Source organism: Miniopterus natalensis, chromosome 10 (genome assembly GCF_054644295.1).
Source record: "Miniopterus natalensis isolate mMinNat1 chromosome 10, mMinNat1.hap1, whole genome shotgun sequence".
In the NCBI taxonomy this organism is placed as follows: domain Eukaryota; kingdom Metazoa; phylum Chordata; class Mammalia; order Chiroptera; family Miniopteridae; genus Miniopterus; species Miniopterus natalensis.
In genome coordinates this window covers 22040923-22055705 of record NC_142090.1, presented here as the reverse complement: position 1 = coordinate 22055705, position 14783 = coordinate 22040923, and the positions used below count along the sequence as shown (strand labels likewise).

General features: G+C 36.9%; 1 protein-coding gene across 1 annotated transcript in view; it reads right to left on the bottom strand.

The window, feature by feature from the left end:
• CADPS2 (calcium dependent secretion activator 2) overlaps positions 1-14783 on the bottom strand; it is a 539314-nt gene that overhangs the window by 119761 nt on the left and 404770 nt on the right. The window contains exons 15-16 of the mRNA XM_016213343.2: positions 7204-7267; positions 4126-4249 (exon numbers count right to left, since the gene is read on the bottom strand). Of these exons, the coding sequence (XP_016068829.2) occupies positions 4126-4249; positions 7204-7267 (188 nt within the window). The remainder of the gene's footprint in view (positions 1-4125; positions 4250-7203; positions 7268-14783) is intronic.

Genomic DNA, 14783 nt, shown 5'->3' with positions numbered 1-14783 from the left:
AAAATCTTTGGAGCAATAGGCAGTCAATATATGACAAAATTATGACAAATCTTGGGCAGAAGTTTACTCTTTTCTTCAAACTAACAATGGATAATTATTATAATGCTCAAGAGAGTGACATTTGAAAGTCTTATCAAGCTTTTGAGCTCTTACACATGCAATTGATATTCTCACTTTTCCTCACTTTTAAAAGCACCCCAAAAACATTTCTAAGTAACCCTGTTAACTTGCAACCAAATGCCACTAAACCAATATAACTACATTTCTTAAAAACCTCTCTTCTATTACTTCAGAACATTTTTCACTTGAGATTAGCTTTCTGTTCCATCCACTTAAATTACTGAGACTACACTGATTTTTTTCTCTTCTCGATGCAAGTATTTAATTTTTAAAAGGCATTTTTCCTACAGTCAGGCTGTACAATTGAGCAGTGGTGTGGCTATTCAATACATATGAAGGGAAGGCTTCCATCGTGTGGAAGTGACTAATGTGGGGACAGCACGTTTCCTTTCCTGTCCTCTTTACTGGGTACAGGGCAATAGCCTCTGCCCCTTCCTTCATGAAGGTGCACTGAGACCCCTTCATATTTCACAGGGGAAGGAGCAAGGCCTCTGAAGGTTGGGGATCAGGACACCTGACTCTGGTCCCAGCTGGCCTATTTATTTACTCTCTGGCAGTGGGAAAGAAACTAACAACCTTGGACTACTTATGTGCAAACTATAAAAACTATGTTAACAACAGAATGTTGTGGAGGATGAAATGCTAGTTTTGAAAAAAGTTTGTTTAAAAGCATGGGATTGTTGCTATCACAATGGGCTATTGTAAAAGGGATTGGAAGTCTCATTTTTTTTTTTTTTCTAATTCATTTTTTCTAAAGTGTCCTTTAGCGATCATTGTAGGTGTGTTCTCTCCCCTTTTCCTGGCTCTGAGTGTTTTGTTCCTGATTCTTTCTGGGGTCAAATACTGGAAAAGAATTGAAAGACATAGGAAAAAGAAAAGAAACAAAACCCTTAATGGAAGACTTCAGTTAAAAACAACCCAAGCAAACTTGTCTGTAACACTGCCTGCAAAATTTGACTAAGATATGCAAACTAGGACTGGACCGGTTCATTCATCACTTGTCTCTTCCTCCATTGTTTTTAGGTGAAACTGACTGACCTCTTGTCTCTCTCCAAGGTACTAAGTACCTGCTTCATGTCAGTGGCATAGTCCTGGGTGCTATGAATACAACAGTGACCTTGGAATACAAGTTTAGTCAAGACCCTCCCTGCCTTCAAGAGGCTGAAGAGGAGATAGGTAGGATAAACAGATAATGGCACATATAATTAAAATAATTACAGCTCTGGCTGAGTAGCAAAGTTGGAGTGTTGTCCTTATGCTCCAAGGTTGAGGGTTCAATCCCTAGTCAGGGCACATACAAGAATCAACCAATGAATGCATAAATAAAGTGGAACAAATCTCTTTCTCTCTTCCTCTCTCTCTCTAACAGTCAATAAATAAAAAAAAACTTAAACCTTAAAAAGTTACAACTGTGATAAGTGACACTAGAAAAAAGTAACAAAACCTTTCAAAATTCAGAGACCCAGAGAACTCTTTCCCAGCAATTTTCCGAGATGGGATTTCATAACCTCTGCTTATTCCTATGATTAACAACTTACAAAGTTAAGAGTTGCTTATTTTTTATTTAATAGCATTTATACTTTTCACTCTCATGTTATTTTTCAGGAGTGATAAAGGAAAGACGGTTCTCTTTCCTAGTTGAAAGAGCCCTTCAAATACTGGCTACAGCTTCCAAATAAGATTAGTGTCTACGCTTAAAACATAATGCATAACATTACCACAGCCTCAGGTGTTTTGCTTTGAATTCATATCAAAAACCAGTGCTGAACTTTTACAGATAAATGACCTATATTTTCCCTACAAAGCATTAGCAACAGCTCTGATAAAATCAAAGTATTTTCACTATCAGTTAAAGTGATCTCATAGGAGTCCTGAAAAGGAAAGAGCTATTCATAATATCAAAACAGCAGCAACACGTTAGAGATAATAGCACGTGCATGCACAAACATCAGTTACCTGTTTCCTTTTCTGCAGGGCCTAAAACATAAGAAAAGAGAATTTAAGAGAAAAGCAAACTCTACCCATGTTGCTCACATAATATAGAAGGCCTGTCAAGCAAAGAAAAGTAGCCCACTTCTTACTAATTTAAATTTGACATTATTCTTGGTCTGATCCTAAGCGTAAAACAAAAGCTCTTTATTTTTTAAGATACACAAAAGGGAGGAGGGTTATAATAAAAAGTATAGAGGTTTTCTCATCTAATAAGCATGCATTTTGTTTTTTTAAAGGAGACTGCTCAATAGTCCTACCTGACTAGATTTCTAGGATCCATTTTCTAGAATGTTCTCGTACTAGACTAGAGATAAGAGAAGGTGACTCTAGAAAGGGAAAAGGTGGGAGAGTTCCCTGCTCACTGACCACTGGATCCTATTATAGGCTTTTCTCTTAACACAGGCTTGTTTTCATGTGTGACCCAGAAGAGTAACTACACCTTTCTGATCACTAGTGTTGCCAGGTTTGCTTATCTAGCTGATTAATGAAAGAAGCCCATGTTTGTGTACAAATAAGAGTCTCCATTTGTCCATATTACAAGGTGCTCGATGACTAAAATTTAAACACAGAGAAAAACCATATATATATTGCATACATTTTCAGTATTCTTGGATAAGGTAATGGTCAAAATAATTAACTAAAATAGTTAAGAACAAAATTATTTTCATAGGTTTTTTTGGAAAGGATTAATAATATTTAGATAAAGCAATATTGTGTTTATACAGGTTGCCCATAAACATTTTTCTCTGCCAGATCTGAAAGGTTTAATATGTCTATCTTTCTATTACTTCTGCCAATCCATGTACACAACACCCACTATTCCCAAAACATGAAACTGTTTGAATGAGTATACAAAAGGTGAAAACCAATCTGTTTATCTTCCACTTTCCCCAAATGATCTAATAGTCATTGCTTGTGCTTTAACACAACATGATACCATAATTAATGATGTTAAATGGTAACTAAGGAGGTTTCACGTTGTTACTCTCGTGATATAATATCGGTTGCTATAGTGATGGGATGGCTTTTTTGTTAATCACTCAGGAGGTTGGTCATCACACGCTTGTTAGAAAGCTTGATCAGATTTGGAGAGAAAAAAGGTTATAACACAGCCAATTACAATCATTTTTTCCACTGGCCCAATTTTCAGGAAACTATCATGATAGCAACTAATTAAGAAATTTTTAATTATGTATAATTTTATATTAAAAATTAGTAAATTTTTTCTAATGTTCTACTTTTTATTTTTAGACATAACTATTTAACACTACAAAGTTTTTTCCTCCCTAAGTTAATGCCACATGTATTGAACAAGCTAGTTTTATAATTTGAGAAAAAAAATTAAGGTTCTTTCTATTACATTTAATTATATCAATCAAGGGATTGTTGAGTAGAAACTGACTGTGTGACTGCCACAAATTTCAATCTACTTATTTCTGAACATTTGAAATGTCAGTATCCGTAATGAATAAAGCCTGAAGAAAGAGAAAAAAATGCACAGTCCTCTCAAGAGATCTAATCTTCAAATACATCAATATAGTGCAAGCAATTAAAAAGTTGTAAGGCATTCTATCAGTTTATTTCAGCCCTCATGATAACAAGTTTCCCCCTTCTCTGAGTGACACTGCAAAACAGAAAATAAAATTATGTAATACTACACTGTTACTGATCAGGAAAGAATACACTGCCCGTAGTTTAAATGTTAGACATACTTACAGTAATGTCAAAAAATACAACCCATGAAAACACTTGGTTTCTTGCAAACTAAAAATAAGAACAAAGGACAACTTAAGCACGAATCCCGGGTCTTTCATTCAAGCAGAGTCCCAGGAGGCATATTAAAGCAATGAATAGGAAAAAGCTCCTCAGTTCACCAGCTGAGATTTTAATGAGACATTTCCCTTTGCCATGGCACAGGTTTGTTCAGGAAAGGAAAAGGCGTCTCACAGAAAATTCAGTTAATAGGCATCGTGGGCTCTCCCTGCCACTTCAGCAATTGCCCGCGGCACTGACCTTCTATTTTGGCGTATTCTGTGAGTCTGGTGTAATTGATCAAGGCAGCTTTCTCCAGGCATTTTCTGACCACTTTTTTCACCTCTTCTGCTGGTATGGGAGTGGCAATATCTTTCATTAAAACCTAGAAAGAGAAAGAGAGAGATGGATGCATAAAATACTAAAAACAAATTACACGAATTGTTCTAGACCTGAGTATTAATTAGTAGGAGGGGTCCTAGGTAGTGTTGGGGGAAGTCATGAGTCGCAGGCACTTCACAACTGGGAAGTAATCCCCCAATCCTGGCTGCTCCTGTCTTAGCCTCATGTGTGCCCATGAAAACCTCCCATAGGCCAAGCCATCATTCAGTGTGACTGTTACTCTTCCTCCAGGGACCTGGGACACCATTAGAGCAGCTGTTTCAGATCAGGATTACCATCACTGGGACAAGCAAGAAATAAAGTTTGTTCCCCACATCTCTAATTTAAAAGTTTAAATGTTTTGAGCAACAGAGCTAAAAACAATAACAAAACTACATTAAAAATAAGCATATTTTTTGTGCTGTACAAAAATCAAGACCACTACTTTCACTAATTTAACTTTAGTTACTATATCTACTAATGAGAGAGAAAATTTCTTTGTCTCAGTAAAATGTAGTATCAAATGTTAAAATACCTGGACACTTTCCAATTTAGGAAAAACACTGATTATTTTCTGTTGGGTTCTTAAATTGTGGTTTTGAATTTTCCTTTAAAAATATTATTATTGGTAAGGGGAAAATACAATTATATCCAGAGTTCAAAATACAATGTATTTAATCAGTCATTTAATGACTGATACTTTTCCTTAAAACTTTCTTATTGATACAACTCACAATAAGTTTTTTTCCCCCCTCACAATAAGTTTTGATTACACTATCAGTCAAACTCTGTTTATCATGGTTTTTCCCCCTGAGTTGCTTACATTCAAATTATAAAGTATATAGCAAAATGTACTACAGATAAGACAATACTTAAGGGTTCTTACTATCCCATTAGTCTTTTATCTTGAAGAAAATAATGAAAGAACATGAAAACACCCGGTTCCTGCTTTATTATTTCATTGTCTTTCAATCAGCCTTGGCACTGAGGATCTTATATCAAATGTATTCAATGGTTCTAGTGTTGGTGATCTTTGACAACATATTATAATTTTGTTAGGCAAAGTTTCCTTTTGAAAACAACAAACTTCATCATTTAAAAACTTCCTCCCCATCAGCTTCACTTATTCTTCATATTCTCATATTACTAATCTTTAACATAGACTCCTGTTTGCACTTTATTTTGACTGAACGTTAGACTCTTTATAGTCAGAAAAGTCCTTCTACTTATAGTAATTAATATATAGGCAGTAACATGTACTATTAGTTTTATGTGTTTATTACTAAATTTTGAATTTAAGATTAATTTTGTACCATATCCAGAATCATAAACTTTACTACTCGGCCTTACCATGGTGACAAACTTGTAAATAATAGAACTAAATAGCTGTTAAAATTAGGAGGAGGGGAGTCCAGGGTTGAAATCAGTCAATATTTCTTATAATCTAGGAACTGGACACTCAATCTGGAGAGGGGGGAACTGAGTCCTCTTTCCTCGCAGGTGCAGATAAAGGTGCCATAAGTATCAAGAATTCACACGTAGACTTTATTTTATTTTCCTACTATGTCAGTAAGTACAGACAACAAAATGCAGATTCGGCTTTTCCCTTTCTTCCCTCAATTCAGCAGGTGACACGATTAGTGACTGTAACTGGGATAAAGGTGACTGTCCACCCTTCCCTGTCGGTGTGGGGCATGAGGGCACCTCTGTCTCCACGCGCCCTTCCCTTCTGGGGGTGGGAGGGCAGGAGGGAGCCCCCCATGGGCACCGCTCACCGAGGCTGCACGAGGCGCCAGCACAGAATGGGGCGCCCAAAAGGAAAGCTATCTTTTAGGATGTTATCTTATCCATGTACCTTAACGAAGAGGGTGAAACGCATCCTTTGAAAAGCCTGGGTTCCAAGTAGCTCTTACTATTATAAAAATTCTAATGAAACATAATTCCTGCAATAATATTCCTATCACACAATGCACAGTAGTCAAGGATAAGACAGGATACGTAGATGACACCACCAATTTATATGTCAAAGATCTCATTTTAGTCACTAGTTCAAGCCCTTAAATCCCTAAAAATATCTTCCCTTTTTGTTTTTGATAGAGGTGCTAATAAACAATGCACTATCTAGAATTCATTAGGCCGAAAAATAGTCAGGAACAAGCGCTTGAAATCTATAAATCAGGATCAGAATGATCAAATCATGGGCTAGAGATGATTCCTAGACATTGTCTTTTAAGAGATACGGAATAGGAGTCAGTCACACTACTTAGCTTAGCTTCCAATGAGCATATGGAACGTTTTATAAACAGATGAAAATGGTATTTCCCTTTCAAACCTAATCCACTACAACAACAGGAGTGGAGAATATACTTTCATTAATAAATGAGTTTTTGGCATGGATATGAAACCTTACTTGCTATTTATTTTTTGAGAGAAAATTAATTTCTACAATTCATGAACTCACACAGCAGTACAGATTGAATTGAAATAAATTCTGAGATGAATTCGGAATAAAAGGAATGATATCTTTGTGAATATTAAATGATAAACTCTTTTAGGTTGAGGAATATGACACGTAGAAGTACAAATAAGTCAGAGGGAATAATAAAAGACAACTGTGAAGTCTGAAAAACAGTTAATTATCCTTAACTGAAACACCCCCCCCCCCCACACACACCTATTTCACAAGGGGAGGAAAAGCTAGAAAAGTAGACAACTACCCAAAAGATGCCACCAATTAAGTATATGAGGCCATGGTGGGCTTCAGAAAGGCCTTGGGGAGGAAGAAGCAGAATATGGGGAGATTTTGAATGTAGCAAGAAAATGTGAGAAATTGATGAAATGGGACGGACTCCAAGGAGAACACAGTCATGAGAATGAGACTGTCTGCCTAGTTTAATAGCTAAAATGCACAGCAGTTGACAACGTAAATACTATTTATAAAGTAACGTTTAAACATACCCTTTCAAGTAAGGAAAGCGTAGCTTTTAGAGCACCTTCAGGTCGTCCAAAGGGAAAACAGTATCTTCAAAAACAAAAGGAAGAAAAATAGGTCAAACATTTAACATTCAAACTGCTACATAATTCCCTCTTCTATTATGTGGCATGACTGGGGAACAATGGAAAGTGGTTAAAATAGCATCAGCCCATCCAGGGAAATTTTAATGCTGAAGTTTACCTATTCCTGTGATGTAAATGTATTCAATAATATGGGTACAAACTGCGGTGAAAAAGGTTCTAAAGTTTTGATCACACATGTACAGAAAGAATATAGTAATCAAAAAAGAACCACGAGGCTTCTATGAGTAAAGAGAGATTTTAAATGCACTCCCTAATAATTTCTTGTCTGTGATGATAAAATGAAATGACTTCCCCCATTTCTTCCTATGGTTTAAGATGGAAACACACACCACCGACGTAACTTTTAGGACAAACAAGGTTCCAGCTGCCCCCTTTCCTAACATTTGCCCGTCCACACTGGTGTCTAACTCTCCAACCTCCCCACACGAAACACACACATCTTCCTCAGCCCTTTTTTCCAGCAGTTATGTATCCCGAGTATGTACTTCCAGGCCCACTCACTCCTGATACACACGGACAGCTGAAGGGCAGGTTATGTGGTTGTTCTGAAGTCACAGTCAGAGGCTGGGAGCTCCTCAGAAGTTAGTGCCACATGCTGGTGACAGGTTTATTGCTCTTTTCCAAGGGGAGGTCCCTCTTCCGGTCACTTTCCACTGGAAGGGTACAGAATGTCCGGGCTACTCCTGCTGGAACTCCCTGCTTCGTGGAATCCCCCCTGGTCACTGCCCCTGCTCCAAGATCAAGTGCTGGGCTGTCCTCAGGCTGCCACCTTGCTCAGACTTAGAAATGTCCAAGCCCACTACTTGAAAATAAGTTTACGTATTTCCAGGTCTTTTACCATTATTCAGGGACTTAGTAGACATATTATCTAAGGCGTAATTAACAATGAAATTTGTTCCTCAGGCTGTAAATTTGAACAGGTTTTCCTAAAAAGCACCTGTATTTTAAGTTCAATTTGTTTTATAGGACCAAATTTGAATGAAAAAGAAAAAGTGACTTCTCACAAAGCAGTAGCTGAATATAAAGACTGGGTTTTAGTTTCATGAAACTTTTATTTGTTTCAGATAAATGCAAATAAATGTCATATAAAACTAGTCACATTTTTCTTCAGAATACTGTTCATCATTTAATTCCCTGTTAAGTTTCCTTCACTTAATCTTGCCTCTTTGCACCCTATTAGCATCTCCCACACACAAAGGAGCCACAACCAATTTATTTTGATAGTTTTTCCTGTGTAGTGGTGCTTCTTAGAGCATTAGCAAATTAGCAAAGTAGCTTTAATCATTTTGTACACCATAAACCTTAATTCTCATTTAAATAAAACACAAATTGGGTTCTTGTCATCTCCCCTTTCTTAAATCTTTTCAGTGTATTTGCATAATCCACTCATTGTCTTGTCTATTGTTTATTTCCATTAACCTGTGGGTGATGTATTTTATGAATGGAATGTTACTGATCCCCAGATTACATTTAGCATTTCAGGGCTCTGAGGTCCCACTGGGCATGTTCTGAATTAGCATTAGCTGCCCATGATGTGTAAATAATTCAACACATTTATAGAGTACAAGTAATCCTGAATCAATAAAGTACAGAAAATAACTACACAGAAGCTTAATTAATCTTTACAAAACAAGTTTTAAAAGAAGGGAATCATTTTGCCCTGCCTTTAAGGATAAATATTTGGGGTTTTTTACCACTTTGACAGCTCTATAATAGCAACACGAAGTGGAAGAAACTCAATTATCAAATAAAATTCAACCAAATTTAATCTCTAATTGGAATAAATTGAAATCTTCTTCATTCCCACTTTAGTAAATTAATTACACAGATAAATGAGCCTGCATAGACCTGTCCTATGATTAAGATGTTTCTTTTACTTAGCCACTTTTAGATACAGTATTTATTTTCATCAAAGTAATATATGCACATAATCTAAGAGGAAACTTCTTCTAAAAGGTTTATTATGAAAAACAAAAGTCCTTAATGTCAGTTCTACCCCACTCCCCAAGTAATTCCTCTTGGAAAAATATTTTTGACTTTTAGCTGAATCTTTTGGTATTTAAATGTCAGATCCCTAACCTACTTGCTAATGTTTCTAATTCTTGATATTTCAGTTTTAGATATTATTCTAACATCCCACTATGAAAGAGAAGCAGTTAGCTTTTAAAAACAAATAGCTTTAAAGATGTAAGTGACATATAATGAACTACACAGGCTTAAAGCATGCAATATGGGTAGGAGTCTTTTGTGGGACAGGTACTGTGCAAGTATTGTCTCATATTCTGAGACTTATCTCTTCATACCCTTAAAAATGTCTTTGGAAGATCAAAAGTTCTTACTGTTGATGAAGTTCAAGGCAACATTTTTTATGAATCATAAGTCTGGTGTTCTACTTAAGAATTTTTGCTTAGCCTAAGGACAGAGATTTTCTGTTTTCTAGATCTATCTATTTTTTATTAACTCTTGTATCAGGTGTGATGTTATAGACCCACTTTAATATTTTGTATTTGGATATCCAATAGTTCCAGGACTACTGGTGGAAAAAAGCATACTTAGCAAATTGGCTTTATACATTTGTTGAAAATCAATTGACCATATGTGTATGAGTCTGTTTCTGGACTCTCCTACCACACTATCTTTGATTATTGTAGTTTATAAGTTTTGAAATTAGGTAGTATTAGCATTCCCAACCTGAGATATCATTGAATCAATAGATCGATTTAGTCTGTCCTTAATTTCTCTCAGAAAGGCTTCGTACTTTTCAGTGTGCAGGTTTGGCACATCTTCTGTCAGACTGAGCCCTAAGTACTTAGTAATTTTTGTTGCTATTGTAAATGGCATTGCTTTTTAATTTCAATTTCTGTTTGTTGCTATCACACAGAAATAAATTGATTTGTATATATTTAAGCTCGTACAACTTACTAACTAGAGCAGCATTTTTTTTTGTAGTTTCCGTAGGATTTTCTACATGGATGATAATATCACCTGTGAAGAAAGACAGTCATACTCCTTTTCCAGTCTGATCTTTCTTTTTCCTGCTTCATTGCGCTGGATGGAGCATCGTCAGCACAGTTTCGAACAGAAGCAGTGGTAGTGGACATCCTTGCCTTGCTTTAGGTCTTAGTTGGAAAACATTCAGTCCTTCACTATTAAGTATGTTAGTTGTAAGTTTTCCATAGATGCCCTTAATAGGTTGAACATGTGACATAGAGTAATAATAATTCTTGTAACACCATTGTTTATTAATTTTTATCTGCTGTGTCATTTTCACTTCACTGGTTGGTTTTATTCTCTTCATTGGTCATATTTTACTATTTCTTTGTATATCTGACAATTTTTGACTAGATACTAGACATTGAGAGAAACACTGATGTGAGAAACATCAATCTGTAGCCTTCAGCACACAAGCCCAATAGGGACTGAACCCACAACCTGGGCGTGTGCCCTGACAGGGAATCAAACCAGCAACATTTCAGTGCACAGGACAACGCTCAGCCAACAGAACCACACCGGCCGGGGCTACTTTACCTTTTTGATGGCTGAATACTTTTGTATTCCTTCAAATATTTCTGAACTTTGTTCTGGAATGTAGTTGAATTACTTGAAAGCAATTTGATTCACATGAATCTTGATTTTAATCTTCATTAGGAGAGACCATGGCAGTATTTATTCTAGGGCTAATTTTTCCCCACCATTGAGTCAAAATGCTATGAGTATTCTACCTGATGTCCATGAGTTAGGATTCCCCTCTGGGTAGGAGAAACTGGAACAAGCTCTGTCCTTTCTCATAGTTCTTGGCCTGACTTTGGGTAGTTTCCTCACATACAGCGGGAGAAGCCTCCAGTGGGACTTCCAGCAGATACCTGTAAGTCTCTCCACTCTCTCTCTTCTCTAAAACTCTGGCCTGAAAATTCTGGCTGCCATGGCCTCCCTAGACTCCTGGCCCTGCCTCCTCAGGTCAGGATGTCCACTGGGATCCCCCCAGGTTCCTCCTCTCTGGGCCATGGCCTGGGGACACTCTCCTTGCAGTAAGCAGGGACAATTAGAGGACTTACTTCATTTATTTCCCAACTCTCAGGAATCAGTGTTGTTCACTGCTTATGTTTAGTGTCTTAAAAAGCATTTTTTCTACATATTTTGTTCTTTCTTTTAAAAAAACTTGTTTCAGTTAGGAGGGTAAATATCATCTCCTGTTGCTTCACTTGGGACATAGCTCTTTTTTTTTTCTTTTCCTTACAACCATTTTTCCTCACTCTAAACATAATTCCTGTCCTTTCCATCCTTCTAATATGGTTATATCACTTTTGGGGGTTTAGATCTAAATTCAGCAACTACACTGTACTATTTATATAAATGTCCTAGATAAGTGACACAAACTTTTACTATGATTGCTTTTTATGTCCTGTTCACTATTTTGTTTCTAATACTTGTCTTTGTTTTTAATAACCTGTTTTTATATACTTAATCTAAATACAATTCCAAACTCTAATATAATCTAATTAATACAATTCCACACTCTACTCCAGGTGGGTAATAAATCTCTCAACAGGTTAAAATATCTCACTGCTTTTATTAATTTGATCTACTTGAAGAATTTTCTGACTTGTTCCAGTGAGAACTGGTTGCTCTCTAAGCTCAATAGCCACTGTGGAGTCTTTATTAACCACCACGTGCCCTCCTGTCTCAGGTTGACTTCCTGTTGCAGGAATCTTAACTCTCCCTCTTTCTTTGTTGTTTCCTTTGTCCTGGTAAGTTGCATTATCTTTTGAGGTCCTGCATATCTGAAAATATTACTCTACCATTACCCTTAAGACTTTTGCTAATTCTGGGTTGAAAGTAATCTTTCCTCAGAATTATGAAGTCACGGACGCATGGTATATCAGCATTGCCCCCAGTTCAAAACGAAAGCTGCAGAAGCAAAGGATCTTTTCAGTTTTTGTTGTTCACTGCCTGATACATAGCAGGCACTCAATAAATATTTCTAGAATTAACATTGAGAAGCCATTCTGCTTCTTTGTATTTTGTGATCTTTTATCACCAAGAATCTGAAAGTTCATGAATACGTACCCAGATGAGTAAATATTTTAATCCATTGTGCTGGGTACTAAATGTTTCAATATGAGCACTTAAGTCTTTTAATTCTGGAAAAATTTTTTGATTTATTTTATTCAAAGTTTCCTACCTTCAGACTTAACTGTTTCTGGAATTCCTATTATTTATAATGATGGCATTCCTAAACAGATCTTTAATTTTTCTTACCTTTGTGCTCCTCCTATTTTCCTGTCTCCCACTCTACTTTCTGCGAGGTTTCATTGACCAATTATTTCAAAAGTGTGTATGTATTTGTGTGTCATTTGCATATAATTTCTAAGAGCTTTAATTTGTTTCCAGGCTTTTTTCTTTTTTCTTTTAAAAATAACACTTTGTTTTTGTTTTATAGATGAACGTTCTATCTTCTCAAACTCTCCAAGGCTATCAGTGATTCGTTCTGGCCAGCTCTATGTTCCCCGTTTTCTTCTTCCCATTTAATCTTCGTGTTTGTTTTTCTCTTTTCCCAGATTTCTTGCTTAGTATTTACTTGTTTGGGGCTCTGTTTTCCATAGTAAATGTTTGCCTCAAATGTCTGATGACTTTGGCTGTCTGATCATTTTCAAAAGTATGTTACTAAAAAACTGAATGGAAGCAACATGCACCTACCTGGGTACATGTAGACCATGGTCTTTGCTGAAGGAGGATCTAACTGGGCTGTTTCAGTGGGAGTCTTTACTGGCCAGAGTTTTGGGTCTTTTCTCTTGGGCTAGTCAGGGTCCCAGGGGAACCTGTTACATTTGTAACAGGCCTGGAAGGTATAAACCTATCTGCCTGCCTGCCTGCCTGCCAGCATTTTGGGAGTCAAGGGTATGAGCTAGCAGGAGAAGGCTGTGGATCTCATATTTCAGAATAAACAATTATTTAATCTCCATGTGTCTGCATATAACCCTACCTCCAACTGTGCCTGATGTTTCCTCCCCTCCTCCACCTAGTCCAGGTACCCTCTAATTTTACCCTCTCCAGGGACTGAATCTGCAGTGCTCTGCCCAGAGGGATAGTCAGGAGGGGAAACACAGAGCAGCCTGAGGTAGAAAAGAGATGAGTTTCAAGCACATTTACAACATATCGGCCTTCACTCTTATTTTCTAAAAGGACTTGATACGGGCAATTCCTAAACATTTTGGTGACTGTAAGACCTATATTTGATAGCTTCTCTGTTTTCCCCACTGCCAGCTTATGATTCAGTTTTTCCTGGGTGGCTAAATTAGATACCATTCCTCTATTTGACTTCCAAAATTTTTTTTTCTTCTCTTTAGTTGTCCTTGTGGGCTTACGTCTTTTGAAAAATAGTGTTCTGTAATTTTAGTTAGGTCCTGGGAGGAAGCTTGGCAGACATGAATCAATCTGCTATCTTTTACCAGAAGTTCCTCATTTATGTTTAATTTACTTTGCCTTATTATTTTATCTGTGTCTTTGAAATGCATTTCTGGAATACAGTTGGACCTAAATAAATTTCTATATAAGAGTTATTTACAGTACTGTGATTATTTCTTTAGCCTGAGTTGATAAGTAATTTATATTCCTTCTAAATTTTAACATAAGTGACTAAGGAAGATAATCTGGTAGAATCCTTATGAAAATCCTCATGGACAATATAAAAATTTTTATAAATTTTCCTGTGTGGACACCTAAAATTTCTTCTGTTTTATTTTAGTCCATTTCCTGTTATCCAATATTCTATGGACTAAGCGGGGAAAAAACAGAACTGGCAAACTCTACAAACATCAAAAGGGAATATAAAAATCAGCTAGATGTCTAGATCAATTCCTTTCAATTCTTGCCAGTGCATTCAGGAAATAAAGCTGAAAAGGATTATAGGGTATATCTTTAGAGAGATTAGTAAAAGATGTGCATTTAAGAGAAATAGAGAACAAAACTGTGAGAGAGGACATTGATACAATAAGTAATGTGGACAACCCTCTTTCCCTGCCTCCCCTGTGTGGTTGCTGGGCGGCAGTGAAGGGGATTGAACTCCCCTGGTGGGGTAGCTCTGATTAGTCCAGTTCAATCATGGTGATCCCATTGCTCCTGAGTGACTAACTGAGGTATCTACTGCATGGGCATCCCTTGGCCACTGGATTTGGTAAAGGACTGTCTCATGACCTATTTAGGGCAAATGAGATATGAGGGGTAGTTGGCTAGATTTCTCTAATAAAACTTCATGACCTTAAGAGGGTATCACAGAAAGAAATGTGCCCCCCCCCCCCACTACTTCCTTTGAAAACTGGCATGTGTGGATGTGAGGTCAAGGAATTCTGTGGTACTGCTCCCAATCTGGGGATGAAGCCATCCCATGAAGGAGGATAGTTATGTGAGAGTCACAAAGAAACAGAGCAATGGCTACTGAATTCAGCCTGTCTTGAAGTCCA